At 46.0% G+C, this 20,604-nt stretch overlaps 2 protein-coding genes across 4 annotated transcripts in view; one reads left to right on the top strand and one right to left on the bottom strand.

The window, feature by feature from the left end:
* Positions 1–3,402, top strand: part of ZDHHC17 (zinc finger DHHC-type palmitoyltransferase 17) — a 66,442-nt gene extending 63,040 nt beyond the window's left edge. Inside the window, exon 17 of the mRNA XM_066549948.1 lies at positions 269–3,402. Coding sequence (XP_066406045.1) covers positions 269–407 — 139 coding nt within the window. The 3' untranslated portion in view covers positions 408–3,402. The remainder of the gene's footprint in view (positions 1–268) is intronic.
* Positions 3,403–5,258: 1,856 nt separating this feature from the next.
* Positions 5,259–14,632, bottom strand: CSRP2 (cysteine and glycine rich protein 2). Of its 3 annotated transcripts, none has more exons than XM_066549954.1 (6): positions 14,599–14,632; positions 10,141–10,259; positions 8,073–8,241; positions 6,938–7,070; positions 6,167–6,260; positions 5,259–5,568 (listed from the first exon to the last, which is right to left on the bottom strand). In XM_066549954.1, exons 2-6 carry the CDS (start codon positions 10,250–10,252, stop codon positions 5,492–5,494), a joined length of 585 nt encoding a protein of 194 aa, XP_066406051.1. In that variant the 5' UTR covers positions 10,253–10,259; positions 14,599–14,632; the 3' UTR covers positions 5,259–5,491. The 3 variants fall into 3 exon arrangements, with proteins under 3 accessions (XP_066406051.1, XP_066406049.1, XP_066406050.1); XM_066549952.1 differs by having other exon boundaries at positions 10,141–10,296; positions 14,599–14,622; XM_066549953.1 differs by lacking the exon at positions 14,599–14,632 and adding an exon at positions 10,732–11,101 and having other exon boundaries at positions 10,141–10,296.
* Positions 14,633–20,604: the final 5,972 nt, after the last annotated feature.

The following is a 20,604-nucleotide window of genomic DNA, read 5'->3' as shown; positions in this document are numbered from 1 at the left end:
AACATGTTTTGGTAGATAGTGGAAGAAAGTTGGTGTCTTGATTATGCCCAAGGATCAAACATTTACCAGTCTGGTGACCACTTCTTATTTCAGAACTTACTCATCAACTTGCTTATCAAATATGAGAAAAATTCTGAACAGAGCTCGTTTTCTAAAATTAGAAACTTTAAGGGTGGAGAATCAAATTTGTAGGTAGGCAAAAGATTGTGTACTTTGTAAGATGAGCTATGATATTGCTTGTTAATGTGTGTTTTTCTTTTGTTTTTAGCCATGGATGTATAAGGAACATTATAGACTTCTTTGAATTCAGATGCTGTGGTCTTTTTCGGCCTGTTATTGTGGACTGGACAAGGCAGTATACAATAGAATATGACCAAACTTCAGGATCAGGCTACCAGCTAGTGTAGCACCACCTTCATCCTGTGAGCATATCATCCTGAGTGGTGCCTGGAAAATTTTCCCTCTCTCTCTCTCTCGACTCCGCATCCCTTGAAGAGTAGCATGCTATGTGTAGGGCTGATGATGAATCATAAAGGTACCTTCTCTTCATCAGAATTTTATTAACAAAAGTAAAAATGGACAGAATAAACTGCCAAACCTGATAAGGAAGAGGAGGAAGATCAAAAAGGGATTTTAACAGTTCTTAACATGAGAATTATTCATGACAACATATTCACAGTATTTGTTATCAGGTTTTTTATTTAATGTCTTTCACAATGGAGCATGAGATTATTGAAGTATTGACATAAGTAGTTATATTGTGCTGAGCAGAAAAATTTGTATCCCAATATCAATTATTCCACTGAAACAAGAATCTAGAATATAAAACTAAATTTCATGATACAGAGTTCACTGATCGCTATGTTGTAGTTCCTGTAATGTGATTTTATTAATACAGATTTTCTGTAGTAAGATGTACATTGAAAAATGTGCTTTTCAGTACTGTTATAAACATTCTGTGGTGGGGATCCCCTGTAACATGTTAAGTTATAGCAGTAGGGCGCGTCAGGTAATGTTGAGTAAAAATATGTTGCCCACGTTTTTTGGTGATTGTTTTTGCCACCAGTTAGTGGTACAACTAAATACTTGTAACAACCCTGTTCTGAAATAATGTAGTCTGAAATAAACAGCTGCGCCAATAAGGAAAGCTTTTCTGTCAAAGTTAAAGCCCTGCCTAAATGCATGATACACCTGTAAAATTAGTTTACAGTATATAATGTTCAGGGAAAAAAGTGGGGAAAAAATAATTATCTTTGAAGTAATTGTATAAGCAACTTACAAACTAGCAATGTTTTAGTAGTAGGTTTGGTCCTCATACAGTACAGTGTAGTGTATTTGGAGACACATTGGAAGAGAAATTACATGGGGGATACCACAGATGTAAAAGCAAAAGTCTCAGTTATTAAAAGACAAGATAGTTTAAAATTGAATGCAATTGGAGAAGAAGAACCCAAAGTTGCCTGAAATGCTTATTTCATTTGGATGTGAAATAATGGAACCCAAACTTTAACAAAAACAAAAAATTAAGAATCCCCATAATGGCACGTGCGCGCAGAAAATGCAGAGCAGTGTTCTGAGGAAGATGGTGCGTTGGCACGTGGAAATCACCCTTAATTTCTGTTTTTAAGTTCTCATGCTACAGATGTGTTTGGAAGGTAAGGAATGATCTGAGATTGCATTCCAAAGGGGCTTTTCCTGAATGTGATGCACTGATTTTTGTTATGGTGTTTTCATATACTCATAGTGAATTGTTCACTGCTTCCTTAACTATTGTTTACAGAGAGACTGAGAATCAGTTTAGTTCTCTTCTAAGTGCTGTAGCAACCCAGTGGTTCAAGGAACCTGTGAGGGGAGTTTGGGGAGGGTCCTGAAAGCAGATGTCTGAGACCAGTGTAAAGAATGTGTATCTGTATATAAATAATTTATCAAATAGTTTTCTCTCTGTGAGTGTGTGTTTAGTGTATTTAAAGCTGCTCATTTTCATTTTATTCAACCAAAAAAGTATAGGAAGATATCTAATGAGCTTTTAGTGATGTTAAATATTGCTGTTAATAGGCATTATGCCCTGCAAATTCACTGCATGTTTGATGCTTGGCAAAATTAGCGTTTTCTGTAATACGCAGATTACAGATAATAAAGCAATCTAGTGGTATTCCCGGCCCTTGCCTTAGTAGGAGGAGCAGTGAAACTGTAAATAGTTGATGTTCAGTATTTGCAAGTAAACATTTTTTCTGTAGTTGTTCATTGATCTCAAGACACACACTTAGTTTGCAAGTACCAGATATCAGGATTTACAGAAGTGCAGCATCGGAGTCCTTGAATGTTAAATACTGGAAAAATCAATGTTGTCTGGGACACTTTTAACAGGAGAGGTCTGGGTATAGGGGTGAAGAAGCTTTGGCTACTGTTGTCAGACAAAATTTGTAATCCTAACAAAAACATGCTCTATTTCTGTGAAAACGATTGACTTCAGTTATTAATATTTTTTTTCTAATCAGAAAAAAGCCTGAAAGTTTTACACTATGGTTTGTTTTAATCACCAATGATGTTCTGCATATTTGTTCATTTCTTTTTCACATTTTAGTTGGGGGTTGCTTGACTTGAGGAGCTTCAATACACTTTTTAAAATATCACCCAGTTCAGTGCATGATGAAGTTTTGGTCACATTTGCCCAGTAGCATTAAATGCCATGAATTGTATCATGCACTCCATGTCAAAAATGTTTGCAAAAGAAGAGGTGATCCTTGGTAGCACGTAGGAAGTTCTGCACTATTTCCATGCCAGTAGCTCTCTGGTGACAGATTGGTTGAGACCTGCAGAATCTGAGCGATAGTAGGTAGTTGTGAAAATTAACGGGCATATATGGATATTTGAGATGTATGAAGTTTCCAGTGCAAAATGTAACTTGTCTTGAGTAACACTGAATTGTTGATGTGAAATCGTAAAGCAAGCAGGGGGGAGCCAACTATGCAGCATTTTTTCTGTCAAGTTATCAAACTTAAAATTCACTTGTTGAACCAAAACTGCATTGCTTCTGAAACTTAAGCTGATTTAGACCAACAGCAGATCAGACCAACTTAATCTGACATAGGTAGAATAAATAGGAATTTTGTCTTGGCCCTAAACATGTGCTGTTTCTTTGCAGGTTTTTGTATTCTTTGATGTCCACCAGATTTTTTTTCAATTAATGTGTAAAACAGCATCACTACATTTTAAGCTGTGGATTTTTTTGTATATTATTTATAACTGTGCCAAGTATTATTTTAATACTGTCAAGATCTTGATGTGTATTACATTGTGAACAAAAAAAAATCTGTAAAATGTTTAATAAACTAGCTCTCCTTACATAAATTAAATCTGTTAAATTTTGTAAGTTATTAATCAAATAAATATTGACTCTTAGATGCAGTGTTTGTATTGACTTGGGGTGTGATTTCATACAGTGTAGTTTGTGTCCAGTTTCAGAAGCCTTTCTGGAAAAATGTACAGGTGTCTTACAGATGGCATGCACCCAAATCTGTACAGATGTGAAATCCTATGAGTTACTACACTGTGGTAAATTACACCTTTGCACTACCAATTAAAGTTAGCATTCACTAAATTAAATATTCCTATGTTTTGAGTGAAGCATGCTGGCAAGCATGCTTTCTTAAGGGAGAGCTCCGTTTAGGGAATGTTTCATGTGGCCTAATGTCCTTACATATATGACATTATAATAATGTCATTTGAGGTGTTCTAAGGGTCAGCCAGGCATCTACATAGGGCTAGGATGTGTCACCAAGGTGTGTGCTTCTGAGTGGCACTTGCAGGACACAGACTACCTTGGCTATTCTGATCCACGCTAAAGGTTAGAGTTTGAGCAGAAACAAGGTAACAATCCAAGTTCAAATCTAATCAGGGTATTTATAACCAGCAGCGTGTATTAAAGTGTAAGGCTAGGACTTAGGAGCACATCTAAAGGGAAGAAAAAAGTGTTTTCTGCTGAGTCTTGTTTTGCTATTGGCGTTGAGAATTGGTGGTGGTGTTCACCCCTTCCCCAGGCAGTGTTCCTGGTGAGGCTGTGTCTGGGCTGACCACCCTTTGGCTTGTCAGGAAAAGACCAGGGAAGACTTTCAACCTGTGCTGAAGATCTCCATCCAAGATTTGCAGTTCTCCACCAGAGGAATTGCTGTGCTTGGGAGTCCTGATGATTTCAAAGCTGGTTCCTGGGTTTGGGTTTTTTTGGAAAGAAGCCAGCCCTCTGCACCCTCATTATGCTTCTACTAGAGTTCAGTGCCTTGCACCTCCCATTAGCTGCCTTTTAGTAAAATCAGACTTCCTTGCTATGAAGGCAATGCCCATGGTATGAGTATGATTGAGAGTTTTTCCTTGGTTTGCTAGGCTGTGCTGTTGTTTACTGTCTCACTCCTACCTGAAATGTGCTGCTTCAGAATTACTGTTGTCTTTTTCAGCTCTAATCTTTCCTGCTCTGTGAACTGGACAAGTTATTGGGTCACTGAGCTGGCTTGTTTTTCCTCCTATCCACATGGTTCCTTTATAACCTGTACAAAATACTCTTTGTGTATTATTTTGAGTAGTACATGTTTTTCTAATTAGGCTTTTGGCTTGAACTGCTTCACTGCCTCAGACCACGGTCATAGATGTTGCTTGAAACTGCTTTAGACCATGCTGACACACTCACTTAATGTTTCGTTGCAGCAGTCCCAGTTATATGTGTTTCCATAAATTCAGTGTTGTGAAGGGTTCTTATATCCCAAAAAAGTATCAGCTTGTTTCTCAAACTAGACAAGAGTTTCAAAGTTCTTTTCCTATCTTTACCTAACTGCTTAATCTGCAGCTGTCTTGGTGGAGTATTCCTGCACAGTAAGTTCTGTGCATAACATACCTCAGTACCAAAGCACACTCAGCCCCCCAGAATATTACGGTTTGGTTTTCATTTACTAGAGACTCTGTGCCAGGGACAGGCAGCCATTTGGGCACACAGGTACCCCTTATCTATCACTTTCAGAGCTGTGTCACCCTAGAGAGCAGTAGATTAAGATTTACTACTTTTGTGCAGCAAGCAGCTCTTTGCCTTGCACACACATATATTATGGTGTGATCCTGGAGGAGAGTTATTCAGCTCTGAAGGCCATGACTGTGTAGGTCCAGGTGTCAGCAGAGCTGTGCATCAAAAAAGCATCATTCTTCCACCCCTGAAGTACCCAGCAACACTCCCCTCATCACTTTTATTGCTGACAAAGTAGGCAACACTTAGATTTAGGGTATATCAACAAGCAAAGCTTTATTGAATTGATACTCATTATTAAAAGTGTTACAGTGTGATACACAAGGCAAGAAAAAAAGCAGTGTGTGTGTTTGTTTTTAAAATCATTGGCTGAAGGTACACTACAGTAACTAGTATCTGTTTCACAGTAGTTAGTAACATTTGGAAAACTCTTGCTCCTTCTGGCAGGATCTCAGCAGAGCGTGGAAGGCGTTTTTAGCTCCCTCACTGGGCATGAACAAGGGCACCTGCTCCCTGGCCATACCCAAATCCCTTGGGGCCAAAGTTCTTGGCATAACAACCTGTGAGAAAGATGAACACACAGTAGCTGAGTCTTCCAGCACATTAATTAAGAACAGCACTGTCTGGGCTAAGCCTCTCAGTGGCTTCTCCTTAGTCACTAGAATATACCCCTGGGAAGCAGCACTTAGAAACATTTTGTTAAGCTGCATAACTAACAGGACTGAACTCAGTAGCCAGGACTGTTCCATCTGTGTAGCTCCCAGCCCACTCTGTGAGAGCAACTCACAGGTCCAGTCTGTGGCTAGGTATCTGTTAAGTCATTTGTTGTCATCAAACCACTGTGTGGATCGAGTTTATATCCACAACCACTCAAGAAGGCAGAACACAATGCTTGCTGGCTTGTTTCCTTACTCTGATCAGGCACAGGGCAAGGCTCCTGCTGCATTTCTCAGTATGTGATGTTTTACTTGATGCAGATGTCACTTACATCAGCAGCTTCAGTAATATCCATTTCATTTTTTACTCTATTCCTGTGACCTACAGAGCACTTCCATGTGAACGTAAGCCTGAAAGTTTCTTATATCAGCAAGACATTGACCGTTTGTCCTTGTAAGGCATCTTGAACCATAAACAAATGCTCTTTGCTTCTTTTCTCACCTTTACAATAGATTTCTCCCTCTTTTTCAGTTAGGGTTGTAGATTCTAGGCTTTTTCCACACTTGGCACATCGGAAGCAGTTCTTGTGCCATGGCTAGAGAAAAAATAAAGATGATAGTATTAATACACAGGATGCCCAAGTTGGTAAAAAAACACATTAACTGGAGATATCTGCATCACTACTGATTAGAGACTGCTGCAATGAAAAGCAGCTGAAGTGCACCAGTAGCAGACAAGAGCATCTGCATTTCTGTGAGCAGCACAAAGCCCCAGATTCCACCCAGCATCCTGCTTAGAGCAGCATTCTGAAAGGTTTGGGCTTGCTGTGATCAATTCAGAGCAACCTTGGCTCTCCATAGCAAGTAACTCAGACACCTGGCAGACTGACATGCAGTTTAACATGGTATTTTCAGAGGCTATCCCCCTTCAGATGAAACATTCTTTAGATAAAACATTCGGCCTCCCTCACAAGCTGCACACCTAAAGATTGTTTCCTCTTCTGGGTGAGGGGCTTCTGTCGTTTTCTTCAGGTCTCTAGCACGAGACAATATTAAATCTTCACCTCTGAAATCTAAGGCGATCACTCATCACCCTGCATTTCAAGTGGGTTTTTTTTCAATTAAGTTGATTGATTTGATTATTTCCAGTGCAAAGAAATGCAGTTTTAAGGTAACTGCCCTGCAGTTGGTTCCCTGCTGGGACTGACATAACACACCTTACCCAATTTAAAGTCCACATAGCAGGTACAAAACGGCACATGCAGTTCCTTACCTTTCCAGCTCCTATTACTTTCTCTGCTGCATAAACAGAATCACCACACCTCGAGCATTTCTCTGTCCCTCCAAACTTCTGAGCGAACTTGGACGGGTTTGGATTTGTGGTGGGCCGGTGAGGAGAAGGCGTGCTGAAAGAAACAGGACATTTGTTTTCTCTACTCTTACTAAAATGATCTCTTGCTCTGCTTAGCAACATGAACAGACCAGCACCCAGCACATAGTACAGAATACAGGACTGCTGCAAAACTGGAGAAGTAAGCTACCAGAAAGGCTATCCAATTACACTTGGTAGGGAAAAAACCAAAGCCACAACAACAAGAAGAGAAAGGCCTTGCTTTAAAGGATAAAAAGAAAGTACTGTAAAGGCTAATTTCTTGAGAGCCTTCCTTTTTTCACTTAACTAGAACTGAATTCCATCAGAACATGGATTTTTCAGACAGTAAGCTACAAATAATTCTGTTAAGTTCCTGTCCACTGATTATAATCAGGAACCTGAATGGATCACTGAACCTGGCTGCAGAGCATACATCATATAAACGTTAAGCAATCATTTGGGAACTTGCATGAAGCACGTTGTGAGACATACCTCAGCTTCTTTCCACAGAAAAGCTGTGCTTTTCTGGCATTCCTAATGCTCTGCTTTACAGCAAGAACTTAATCAGATTAGGAATGTTTACTATTTAATGTGACTTCTGGTTTTGGCTATAATTAGGCACAAATGGTTCTTCATTTGCCAGTTAGAAATTCATTCTGCTTGTAGCCCCAGGTTCTCAGTTGTCCAAATCCATTCCTGCAAAAATCTGTTGAACGGTAGAGCAATGTGAGACCCACATTCACCTCTGCAAGCTCATGCAATGCCATCAGCAGCTCCATAATCCAATCCCCTATGGCTCATTCATAAAATGAGTGTGTTCTTGCTTGCACTAACCCTGCTTCTACTGTTCTGACTCACACAGTCACCAGTGGGAGCTTCATGCAATGCAGGTTCAATGCCCTGCATTCAGCTAGACTGGGGTATTTTGCAGCAATTCTATTCCCAACATGAACATAAACAAAATCCAGCCTGAAAGACTCCTCTGAAAATAGTACTGAAGGACAAGGGCCATGCACCCCCAACTCAGTTCACTCACCTCTCAGGCTTGATGCCTAGTCTCTCTCCCCTGTCCATGTTCAGCGTGCCTGCCCCTTGGCCATATCCATAACCTTTTGGGCCATACTTTTTCCCATAGCAAGATTTGCAGTAAACTTCAGCATCATGAATTGCTACAGTTGTGCTGTCCAAGTTTTTCCGGCAGACCACTGGAGGTAAAAAAAAAAATAAAATTAAACTGCCTTAAGGGACTATTTCTATCAGCACACATGGTAAGCCAAAAATCAAGTGAGAAGTGATATTATGGTTTTCCCTGTCCAAAATTCTTCCCATTAGGCAGTGGGACCACCAGAGATTAGAGGGAGCAAGTTGCTGTTTGAATTTGTGAATTATGCTTAGCCCCATAAAGGGCTCTATTCCCTCCCACCTCTTCATGACCGTGATATTTAAAGCCTGGAAACTTGCCGTGGTTTGATGAACGGGGCTGCTCAGAAACCCAGAGAGGGCAATCAGCAGTTTCCCTTGACAGATGCCATACAGCATGAAGCCAAAGCCTATCAGTACAGAAGAGCCCCTGCCCTGCCCTTTTGGCCAGGGTGGGGCTGGGAAAAAACCCGAATCTTCAAGGTTTCCCAGCTCCCTCACCCCCCCAATACTGCTTCAGGGCAGAGCTGGGGCTGGTTCACAGCTGACACCGGAGGGGCTGTGCTTTTCTGGCATTCCTACATTGTCCTCCAGCACAATGCATGCCCTCTCCTCAAGGTTACAGTAGAAGGGAGAACTATTTCCTTCCTAAACCTCCTTTTGTATGCCAACTGCCGTGCCCTTTCCATCTGCAACAGCATTATGCCCATGAAAAAGAATTTGGGGGAGAAGAAAAACAGAAACACTCTCAATGAATTTTTTGTTTAAAGATTTTAATGTCTGCAAAACACTGGGTGACTTTTGCTTATGGCAATCATTAGCTCCAAGGTTCTTTTTATAAGACACTAATATCCAATAAGTAAATCAATTAATGCAAGTTTGTTAAGCCTATGGACTTTAACCCCAACAGAAGTATGCACTAAGGAAAACCATGTATTCAGACACACTAGAGCCATTGTTTGACTGCAAGTTCCAGGTTTCTTTTAATAGTAACTCCCATAAAAGGCTGAAAATGAGGCAGCCAAGGCATCTAATCTTTGTTTTTTGAGACCACTGTAGAGCTCAAGGAAAGGAGTGTAGGTGTGCCGAGGCTCTCAACGCCAGCACAGCACACCAAGGTTAGGCAGCAGACTTAACAGCAAACTTGTTTGAGAGGCCCAGGGTAACTGCAGCCAATATAAGAAGGCTAAACCCTAGCTCTGCCCATATGTATTAATCACCAACAAGTGGGGAAAAGCAGTACCTCATGTTTGCAATAAGGTAAAATTCTCTGATTCAGACAGAGAGGCTGTCTGCTCACAAAGTAGGAGCCTCCAATTCACAGAGACCCTTTGTTCCCCTCATCTAAGCAGAGGTATTTTCAGCACAGAAAGCGATTTTCAATGCCTCACTGGGCTTGTTGGTTGGACTGGAAAATAATGCTTTGGACTCCTTTCATCTGAAATAAACCACAGGCCTCTGTGCCAAGAAAGTTTAGGCTTTTGGCTGTGCTAAAGGATCAACAACTCGGCTTTGCTTGTGCGCACTGCTGTCCTGCTCTGCACAGGACTCCAGGGCAGCAGTTCGATAACTGTTCCTTCAGCCTCTGCCAGCCCCAGGACCACGGGGAGAAGCCCAGCTGAGCTCAGATCAGCGCAAACAAGGCTCTGCCACTGGCCTTCCTCCTCTGCATGAGCAACGCTTAAGCCAGGTTTCCAGCCTCAGGATCCCTTAGACTCCTGAGGAAAAGGCTGCAAGAGTGCAAATGGATGTGCTTTGCTCAGAAACATGACAAAACCTCTCTAGGAGGTGAGCTCTCCCCTCAGGACTGCCAAGCCCAGGAAGCACGTGGGGAAGCAGGAATCATGATGGACAGTCACCTCTGGCCACTGCCATTCCCAGTGTCAGGACACCTCCTGTGGACCAGCCCCTTGCTGCTCTGACCCCCAGCTACGGCAGGAGAGATTTTAGAGGAGAATACTTACTGCAGAGGAAGCAGCAGCGGTGGAAGCTCCTCCCGTCGCACTGCACCTCCTCAGCATGGTAGACGGTGCGGCCACAGGCTCCACATTTGTTGCCACCTCCCCAGTTCGGCATGGTGGTTCTGTGTGCCCAGCCAGTCAGGAGGGAAGAAGGGGATTCTTAAATGCACATTAACAATTAAGAGACATTGTTAAATGCAGTGTCCTCCATCACCCTGGCCCCAGGACAGCTGGGCTTACATGCTCCTTTAAACCAGATCTGTGAAGTTTGGGTGGCATCAGAGCACAACTCTGTAATTTCATCAACTGTTTAAAAACATGACCCTCCACTGTGTGAGAAGATTTTGGGACCAGTTCAATTTCCCAGCTCTTCAGATGCCAGACCAGACTTAAAGGCTTAGGCAGGCTCTCTACGGCTATTTGTAAAAGCAGACGAACTGGCAAGGGGAACAGAGACCACTGCTGCTGAACAGCAAGAAAAACAGAGACACAGTCTTCATGAGCCATGTCCTCTGTCCCTGCCTGGGGATTTTGAAAGTTACATAAATTGGATATGCACAAATTACAGTTTCATGCAAAAGAGCTTTACTGTACCTGGAACCAATGCCCCCCCAGATGGATATAATTTCAGTTTCTATGCTTCATTAATGCTGGGCCTCTTGTCTGATAGAAGCAAACCAGTTGTGCCAACAATGGCATTTTGTTTTACTGTAGGGCCTGTCATTTGGGATGTGGAACAAGCCAAAGTTCACTTCACCGGAAAACCACTTATTAGGGTTGTAGGAACCTTCTGAACTCCTTTGAGATCACACCTGCACTTCAAAGAAGTTTAAGGGGGATTATTTTCCAGGGACTCCACCCGTTACATGAACTGCACCTTTACCAGGCCAGTATAGCAACCAAACCCAACTGCTCAAGTAGCCACAGCTGATTTAAAAGGAAGTGAAACCCCCTCTCATGCATTACTTGCAATGGACACTCAGAAAACTCTGGGGACAGGCATCTCACCCACTGTGTCAGCCTGTAGCCTTGGGAACAGTCTCTTACATTAAGCCAGAAGCAGTAGCTGTCCCATCTCAAGCTGATCTGCTCCCTCACGAACTCCCCTGCACTCTCTGGCACCACCATCAGCAGTTCCCCCCAGCTCTTCCCATTCATTATCTGGGGTTAAAGCTCCAAAGCAGATCCCTGCCCATCACCTTTGAGATCTCTGGGGCTTTCCTCCCGCCGCCACTGCCACTATTGTGAGCTAACACAGCTGTGTTTGCTGAAGGCTCAGCTCAGCACCACCACCTCCCACCAGCACAGAGGCCAACAACAGCCAGACAGGGCTACTGCCTCCATGAGCTTAACCCAGCAGAGCTGCTCAGCACTCATCACCCCAGTGCCCCTTACTGATCCTCATTTCACACGGGGCTTTTGGAGGAGGACCATGGTTTACCCACTGGAAGCCCAAAGGCACCTCCTGCCACCCTCCCCCACCGGCAAGAGCATTCCCTCCCTGCAGAGTTCCCACAGCAGCACAGGTCAGCTATCAGGGAGGGAGGCTGGGAAGGAATTTCTTGGGACCTTCTGACTTTTCTCTGCAAAACTCTCCCTCAGTTGCCCTGAGAAGCTCTCCTAGGCCTGACAAGGAGAAGATACGCACAACATCATCCCCACACAAAGCCCAGAGCCTGCTGCCTTCAGTTAACTCTGCGCTCATCCCTCTGAGCCAGAAGCAGAGGACTACCAATCTCCAGTTGCCTCCCTTGTCAACAGAGAGGAACTAGAAGTGCCACCCAGGAGCCAGAGAGGAGCACTTTGCTTGAAGAGCTCTTTTCTCTAAGGGTTTTTTCTCCCAAAGTATGGGACAGGCCTCAGTGCAGAGCGAGCTGCCTCGTACCCCAGGCAAGGTAGAGCAGACTCCCAAATCACAACTGAGAGCAGCAGTTTTGGCTAAACCCGAGTTATGTGACCCATCTTGCCTGGTGAAACAAGCCTCCCACCCCAGCAGCATGAGCAGCAGTTCAGCAGTGCAAGGTAGGACGTGTGGTTCCCAAGTAAGACATGCTGCCAGGTAGCTGCTACAAGACTTTGGCCAAGACAGGCAGACAGCCATTCATGGCATGTGGGAAAATAAGATTAGTTTATTAAACTAAATTGGGGCACCTTCGGTACATTCCTAAGCAACAGCTTAGTAAACTTGCTCGGAGTGGCTGAGCAACGCCATTTGCACACTGACACCAATTACTGAGAAAGCCCTTTGTTTAATACTTCCATGGGATTAGCATCATTACTGCTCCATGGTTTAGCACTAATACCCTGACCTAGCTCATAAAATTAGTTTTATGACATTTCCCACTTTGCTTTTGTCATTCTTGGCACAACAGTACAGTCTAAAAATCAAGATTCCATTTCTTTTATCCAAGTGCTTGGCTGTGCTACCGCACAGCAGCTGACATCAATCAGAGCAAAGAGCGTCCTTAGCTAAAGAGAATATAGACTACACAACACTCTGGAAAAGGAATGCATGGATGGGGGGGGAGTAAAAAAGAAAAGGAGAAAAGATTCCTTTCCACTCTGTTTGCTTTCCAAAATGTAAATGGTATTTGGTACAAGAACTACTTGTGTCTTTTCCTCTCATCACCTCCATGCTCATGTTCTATTGTGCATTTTCATAAGCCTACTTTATCTTAATCGTTTTGTTAGCAAACAATAATTTCATTTTCATGCGCACTACAGCTGAGAACCTGAATCAGGTTTCCCCAGCTTTGCCCCAGATTTCACATGAAATGTTGGGCAAGACAGGGTGCAGCTCCACCCTTTCTTCCCCGGGAGAGACAGAACACTAGACGACTCGACAACCATTAGCTAACTCAAAACTTCTGATAAGGGCTTTGGGAATTCATTAAATGAAAAATAAAAAGGAATTGAAGTCGGTAGGTCAAGGTAACCGTATTCTCTTCCAGGGAAAGTATTTCCATTTATCCTCCCCATGATGTTCCTATGACTCTTGCGTGGGAAGAACGGCAATATTTCCTCAGTTACTCAATAGCAGGAGCTCCCTCCTGGCAGCGGTGCTCAGGAGGCGCCTCAGGGGCGAGGGCTGGTGCCCTGCAGCAGCCGTGCCCGGGACATCGCACCGCTCCTCACGGCCCTGCCCCGGGACATCGCACCGCTCCTCACAGCCGTGTCCCGGCACATCGCACCGCTCCTCACAGCCGTGTCCCGGCACATCGCACCGCTCCTCACGGCCCTGCCCCGGCACATCGCACCGCTCCTCACGGCCCTGCCCCGGGACATCGCACCGCTCCTCACGGCCCTGCCCCGGGACATCGCACCGCTCCTCACGGCCCTGCCCCGGGACATCGCACCGCTCCTCACGGCCCTGCCCCGGGACATCGCACCGCTCCTCACGGCCCTGCCCCGGGACATCGCACCGCTCCTCACGGCCCTGCCCCGGGACATCGCACCGCTCCTCACGGCCCTGCCCCGGGACATCGCACCGCTCCTCACGGCCCTGCCCCGGGACATCGCACCGCTCCTCACGGCCGTGTCCCAGGACATCGCACCGCTCCTCACGGCCCTGCCCCGGCACATCGCACCGCTCCTCACTGCCCTGCCCCGGCACATCGCACCGCTCCTCACGGCCCTGCCCCGGCACGGCGCACCGCTCCTCACGGCCCTGCCCCGGCACATCGCACCGCTCCTCACGGCCCTGCCCCGGCACGGCGCACCGCTCCTCACGGCCGTGTCCCAGGACATCGCACCGCTCCTCACGGCCCTGCTCCCTCGGCACATCGCACCGCTCCTCACGGCCCTGCCCCGGCACATCGCACCGCTCCTCACGGCCCTGCCCCGGCACGGCGCACCGCTCCTCACGGCCCTGCCCCGGCACGGCGCACCGGCCCCCGGCCCGCTCCTCACAGCTGTGCCCGGAGCCTGCTGCTGCCCAGGGCTCTTTCCCGAGCGCCGCGGGGAGCAGGCTCAGACCGCCAGCCCCGCCTCAAGCCTGCCCTGCTCCCTCGGGACTCTCCGGCTAGTTCCTGCAGGCCTCTGGGGAGCTCAAAAGCAGCAATTAAACATCCAGGTGATCTCACTGCCAACACCAATAATTCTGGCTGTCTGCTGCGGCTTGACGGCAGCTGCTCCTACCCAGCACGCATCCACGGGACAAGCCCCAGCAGCTGCCAAGTCCCTTCCGATCCGTTTGCTAACAGCAGCTCAGATTCAAGAGACCTAAGCCAGCCGCAAGACAGACACACAAGAATTCCAGGCTATCCGGTTTTCCTAGACGGCTTTGTCGGCGGCCCGTCGGGGAAGCCCGGTGCGTGGCAGCTCCATCATTAGAGCAGCGGAGCGGGTGAGCATCGCCCCCGCCGGCTTCCCGGCCCCGGCTCGCCTTGTGCCGCTCGCCAGCCCCGAGCCCTGCCCGGGGTCGGGTCGGGTCCGCTCCGGCCCCCCTGCACCGGCACTCACCTCGGCTCGGCTGGGCGCGTCTCGGCCCGGCGCGGCCCCGCGGCGCCTTAAAGAGCCGGGGCGGAGCCAGGAGGGGCCGGGCCCCGCTGCCCGCGCTGGGCCGGCCGGGGCTCGGGACGCGGGGCTCGGCCCTGCCGGGGCCGCAGGAGATGGCCCAGCTGCAGCCTCGGACCGCAGCACCCCAGCTTGTGGTTTTACCCAGCTTTAGGATTTTGCTTGGCGTACTTGCCGGCTCCGTGACCGTGTTTCCCCAGAGCACACGGAAAGGATGCAGGGGTCAGGAAAGAGGTTTCCCAAGCCTCTGGGAAAGCGGGCGCAGGCAGGAGCCCGTGCCCGGCTCGTGGGAGCCTCGGGGACTCGGCACCGCAGCTCCCGCTGAACCACTGCTCCAGTGGGGACTGATTAGGAGGGGCCTTAATACGTTCACAAAAGGCCGGCAATTAGGGCTGTCTACAGCATGCGGGAGAAAACTGCCCGAGGCTTCAGCTGCTTTTTGTAAGCGTCCCAGTTTCCCAGGGCTGTTGCACACTGGCTCTGTCGGTTTCAGGATTATACGCGGGGCTCCCTGTGCCTAGCGGGAGATGTGGGCTTATCCCCTGCTCGTTATTAACCCAATACCAAGTCACTTACTCGTTGCCTACAGGAATGCCAGGCAGCACGGGAGCGACCTTTTCACACACACACCAGAGATGGAGCCCCAGGAATGAAGCCCAGCGAGCTTGGTGGAGGCAGCCCCCAGGAGCCCTCCTGCACAAGCGCTGTGCAGTGAGGTGGGCTGTGGGCTGGCTGGGATGAAAGAGATCCCGCGGAGCTGCTGGCACAGACACTGGGTGACATGCCACCTGGGCCCAAACTGCCTGTACTGTGAGGTGACTGAATATGACCTCTACATCAGGTCAGAGAATGACAAGGGTACCTCTTCCCTTCCCTTAAAATGTTCTTTCCGTGTACTGCAGCCTGCGTGCTGGCAGCTGCAACTTGCTGAGACTTTTTGCTTTCTGGTTTTTAATTTTGTTTTTTTTATTTGTAAAGAATCTTGAGTGACCAGACTGTACATGATTTATGTGCATCTTGGAGTCCTGCTCCGTAAGCAAAGCCAGTATCTGTTCCTGTGGAACAAGTTGGTGTTCATTGTGGGCAAGACCGAGAGTCTGACCTCAAGCATCATAGCAAAAACTTTATGCTAGGCTTTGAGGGAAGCGAGCACTAGGAGAAGCAGAAGTGTTAGCAACTGTTGTTTCTTGACTTGGAGGTTGCATGAAGGGAGAGGATCTCTCAGAGTCAATGAGAGGCTGTGAGTCAGAGCAGGCTGACTCCATTTGCTGCAAGAAATGCCTGTGCTCTCTTGTCCAACTTGTCCTGCTCCCAGCCCTGCTGGAACTGCGTGTGATGATGCTAAGTTATTTACCATGTCTCCTTGGGTAGCCTCCAGAGCTAATAGATTTTGTCTTTTGATAACATTTCCTACAGACTATAAAAAATAAACAGCAGAGATCCCAATGGGGAGAGAGAAGCTTTGCAGACCCAGCAAGGTCTGACCATACTCAAAGAAAGGAAATTCTCACTGTGACTAAGGGGCCATGCTGGTATGAAATAAAACACTTTTCAGTGGTGAGGCACTGCTGAGTGAGCTAGAAGATAGTCTGGCAGCCAGTATTTCATTTTCTCATGTTTAGTATTTAGTCAGTTTGTCAGAAACAGAGTAACCATGAGGGTCAGACATATCAAGTAAGTCCATTACTATAGGAACAATATTAAGGATACATTACTGCAACACTTGGGAATAATACCTTGGAATGAAGAAAAACAAATGACAGAATGAAAAATGTTACCACGTACTTAATTTTCATTGATATGGACTGTTTTTATAAATAGTATGCATAGGTATATGTATGCATAGGTATATTTGTTATCTATAAATACATAGTTATTTTATTTATGAGCATACTTATTCTATCTCCTCTGCAGGTCTCTTTTTCTCTGTTTCTTTCCTGAGAGCATAGTTCAGAATTTATTTAAGATAAAGCCTGGATCCAGCCCTGCTGCATTCCTCCTTGCTGTCCTGCACTCCTTCAACCTGTCATCCTGAACATGCCTGCCATTGCCCAAGCAGCCCCACTGCCCCCTCCACCTCCCTCAGCATCCTCCTGACCCGATTCTAGCCTTCCCTGTGTTCCTGCCTAACTAACACCTGCTGTAAGCTACTCTTTCTGACTCACCCAAAATTTCAGGTGATGCCTCTACTCACTGACTTGGGGAGAAATTTCCACCACTGTGGCAGGCCCCTGTAGGCAGCCTGGCTCCCGCAGTCTGCCAGCTTTTTGTCTGGCTTTTGCCATTTTGAGCTCAGCAGATTATAATTAGGGCAGTTTATTTCTGAAAAGCAGTGTTCAAGTGTGTTAAGAGCTCCTGTTCCTTTCCCCTGCCGATTCAGCAGCTCAGGGGCCTGGGGGAATTGGTTCTGTGTGTTTCCTCTCTCTTCTTCTTCTTTCTTAGCCATGGGAAAGCCCACAGGCTCCACACAAAACCAGTTCTCCCTTTATGGAGAGATAGAATGTAAGAGAATACAGAAGTGCAGAAGGTAATCTCACACCTGAGGAGTTCCAGCTGTACTAATCAGCAAAGATTAGGAATAGGCCTGAATTTAAGAGGCCACAGCTGTGTCCAATAAGAAGAAGAGTGCTACAAAGGAGTGGGCTACCTGGGTGAGGAGAGAGCTGGAGTTTGTTGGTTGTGCTGTGAAGAAGGAGTCAGTGCTGTGAGGAGCTGCCCATTACAAATCACCAAGAAGGTATGGGACTTTCACAATAAGATGACAACACCCTTTCGCATGTAAAATTCACCTGAAGCATGTCTGTCACCTCAGAACAAATTTCTCAAGGTTTTAGCCATGCCATAATTTTATGTGAGGGCTGTTTTACATGTTTTGAAAAGCTGAGTAAATCATCAGCTTGTTTGACCTAGTTACTTCTCAAAAGACTTGGCACACATCAGTGTACTCAGGGCTTTTGCATCTGCTAAGTACCTTCCACTCACCTGGGATTATCTTATCCTCGTTTGATCTGGTAAGCATGGCCCCACGGCTGCTTATGGCGGAATCAATCTGCTCTGCTGGTAACCTTTGCTATCATTTTCTGAAAGTTTATTCTTGTTAGTCTAGATTTTACTTTGTAGGGGGTATATTCATATTCTGACACTGTTTTTTTGTCAGAACTAGTTTTATCCAAATACTGTTATTAGTGACTGAAAATCTTAAGTGTATTCTTGTAAGAGCCTGATTTTAGCTATTTTGCCCATTAGGAAAGCTGTTTTGAAGCTAGCATAGAGTTTATTGTTTACCAGCCTGGGAGGTCAGACACTGAGCAGTGCTTCCCATGGTACCTTGGTTAATTTCTCACTGGCCATCCCCCAAACTTGCTCCTAGTAAAAGGGATTTTCAAGTGCAATATCAGCAAGTGAAAAATTAATTTGTGCCCAGCATTACCCAGATTTGTCCTATCACAGAAGGAACTATGTGTTTAGCTAACTTCCTTGTCTAAGCATCCATGCATCTCAGCAGTGTTATACATATTCTACTATAAATATAATAATGATAGATTTGTGAAGTTTGCACAAATTTATGAAAATACAATAAGTGATTCTAGTGTTTACCAGAGCTGTGATTTTTGGTTTTTAATTGTCTCTTCAAGTCCAACATACAGATATGGAAAACATTCTCAGTATGAGAAGACCGTGCTTTCTAAGGTTATTGATTTCTTTATTATTGGTTATGTTTTTATTTTACTTTGCTTTAGAGGTTCCAGGTAGAAATGGAGGCAGTTTCAGAGCTGCCCACTGTTGCAAGTGAGTGCTGGTGGGATTTTAAGGAGACTGAGCAGTGGGGTTTGACTCAGAGGCTCTCAGATTCCTCTCCAGTTCAGTGAAGTTTTTGGGACCCAGCGTGTTCCTGGTCCCCCAGGGAGATGAATCATTCATTCTGAGGGTCTTGCATGCAACACTTCAGCCTGATGTGAGACTTATCTAAATGAAACACATGATTTGCATCTAATCCTAAATACATTTAGTGAGGTAAAGCACAGTGTAGGCTGCTAGTGATGAAATTATCAGATCCCAGCACTGTAAAAACCCAGTAAAACATCAAAGTTACTATATTGAAGTTCTAAGGGTTTGAACAGAGGTTTCTGAAAAGTCTGGGGAAACATGAGCTCTATTTTAGATGCCAGCTCAGCAGAATATGAATACCTGGACTAGTAATGATGTCACCTCCCTGGCAGGAGGCATAATCTAGGCTGAAAGTATTGATTTCTTTAATAAAACTCAATTTTTTTTCACTGTAGGCTCACAAGGCTGGATTATCCCTTGTGTTGTGCTATGGGAAAACCTGCAGGTAAGAGCTTCAGTAATCTCAACCATGTACAAATTCTGTTGCTGACTGACAGGATATCATTAGCAGAGGACAGAATTTGAGGACTCACACAGCTTGTTCCAATAATACTGTTACTGATTTTGAGGAGGGCAGGGAAGTGTATTTAATATTAGATATAAAGAAAAGAGAGGATAGCCAGGTGAAACTCTCTGACTCTGCTGTTTTCAGAAAGCTTCCCAGCTCCATCAGGCTGCTGAGGGAGTTACCTGGATAGCAGATAGCAGTTTCTCCAAATACATAATGTCAAAAAGCTCTGGTTGGGTTCAGAAAAAGAGCCCATATGATCTTTTTTCCCCCCGCATTGTCCCTTTTCCCAGTAACTCTTAGGACTCTAAACCCTTCTGCACCATACCAGCACCTCTGCATGCAGCTTCTTGTCCTGATAGGAGGAGGAAGCTCAAAGGCCTGTTATGGCAGGGAGTTTCATCACCTGTGAGCAGCCTTCCTCAGAGCCTCTGGCAGTCTTGTGCCAGAGCCCTGCTAAGCATTGTGAGAAAGAAGAGGGTGGACAGTTTCCAGCTTGCATTGTGTTGCCATTACATGAAGTTTCCAGTGTCCTTACATCAAAGGAAAAGCATTTCATTCTCCACAGAAACAGCTAGGAGGTGGTCAGCAGTAAACCCAGCAACGTGCTGATGCTTGCTGCAAACCATTGCTACAAAAGCTGTCCCTGCCCCTGGCAGCACAACACACTAAGATGCAATGATGCTTTACCTTTCCCAGGCTAGGAACATCAGATGTAGAGAAAGGAAGGGAAAAATTTGGCAGAAAAGCTATCCTCTTGCAGGAGAACAAGCTATTGAATGTGCTGGGGCTGGTAGTTTCTAGCATGTCTCCTTGCAGCCAGGAGTACTTTAATTGCTCTGACTCTTTGCAGAGGGGCTTGATGGGGATGTTCTAATCTGAACAAAACACGAGCATCAGGCTCCTTTTTACTGACTGTAATGCCAGTGACAAGCACGTGTCATTTGGAAGTGTATGAGCATGCTGTGAAGCCTGTTTTTCTCCAGCAGTAGAAAAGTAAAGGGTAGGTAAACCTTGTCTCACATTGAACCTCCTGGGGGAGAAAGACAGGACTCCCCCTAAATATGATTGTGCTTCATTAACAGCCACTGAAAGGGAGTAGGACTCTAAGAGTGCCTCAGTGGCACTGCTCCCCACCTTAGTGGTGCTTCTAAGACTGGGTGTGGCAGCAGCACCAAGAGCCAGCCATAAGATACAGCCCCCCCCCCCCAATCCCTTTGCCTGAAAACTAAGCACCTGAAGCAGGCTCTGTCTAAAAAAGCAAGGGTATTCTGGCTGCAGACAGCTTGCCAAGGGAGACCTGTGCCTGAGAGCTATTCCCAACCTGCACAGCTCCTGTGCCTAGCAGCTGTCAGTCTGAGCCTCTGTGGTGAACCAGCAGCAGTGCTGCACTGGTGTGATGACTTTCTCCAGTGGGTACCAGCTAAAGGTGAGGCTGCATTAGACCCTGCCATGAAAGCGAGCTCCCATTAAGCTCTTGATGGACACATTTCTGACTCTGACATATCCCTGGTGTGCAAGACCCATGGCAGCAGCTGTGTAGCCATCAAGGAAGA

This window comes from Molothrus aeneus, chromosome 5 (assembly GCF_037042795.1).
Source record: "Molothrus aeneus isolate 106 chromosome 5, BPBGC_Maene_1.0, whole genome shotgun sequence".
Lineage (NCBI taxonomy): Eukaryota > Metazoa > Chordata > Aves > Passeriformes > Icteridae > Molothrus > Molothrus aeneus.
The sequence above is the reverse complement of the archived record's forward strand: the minus strand, read 5'-3'. Positions and strand labels throughout refer to the sequence as shown.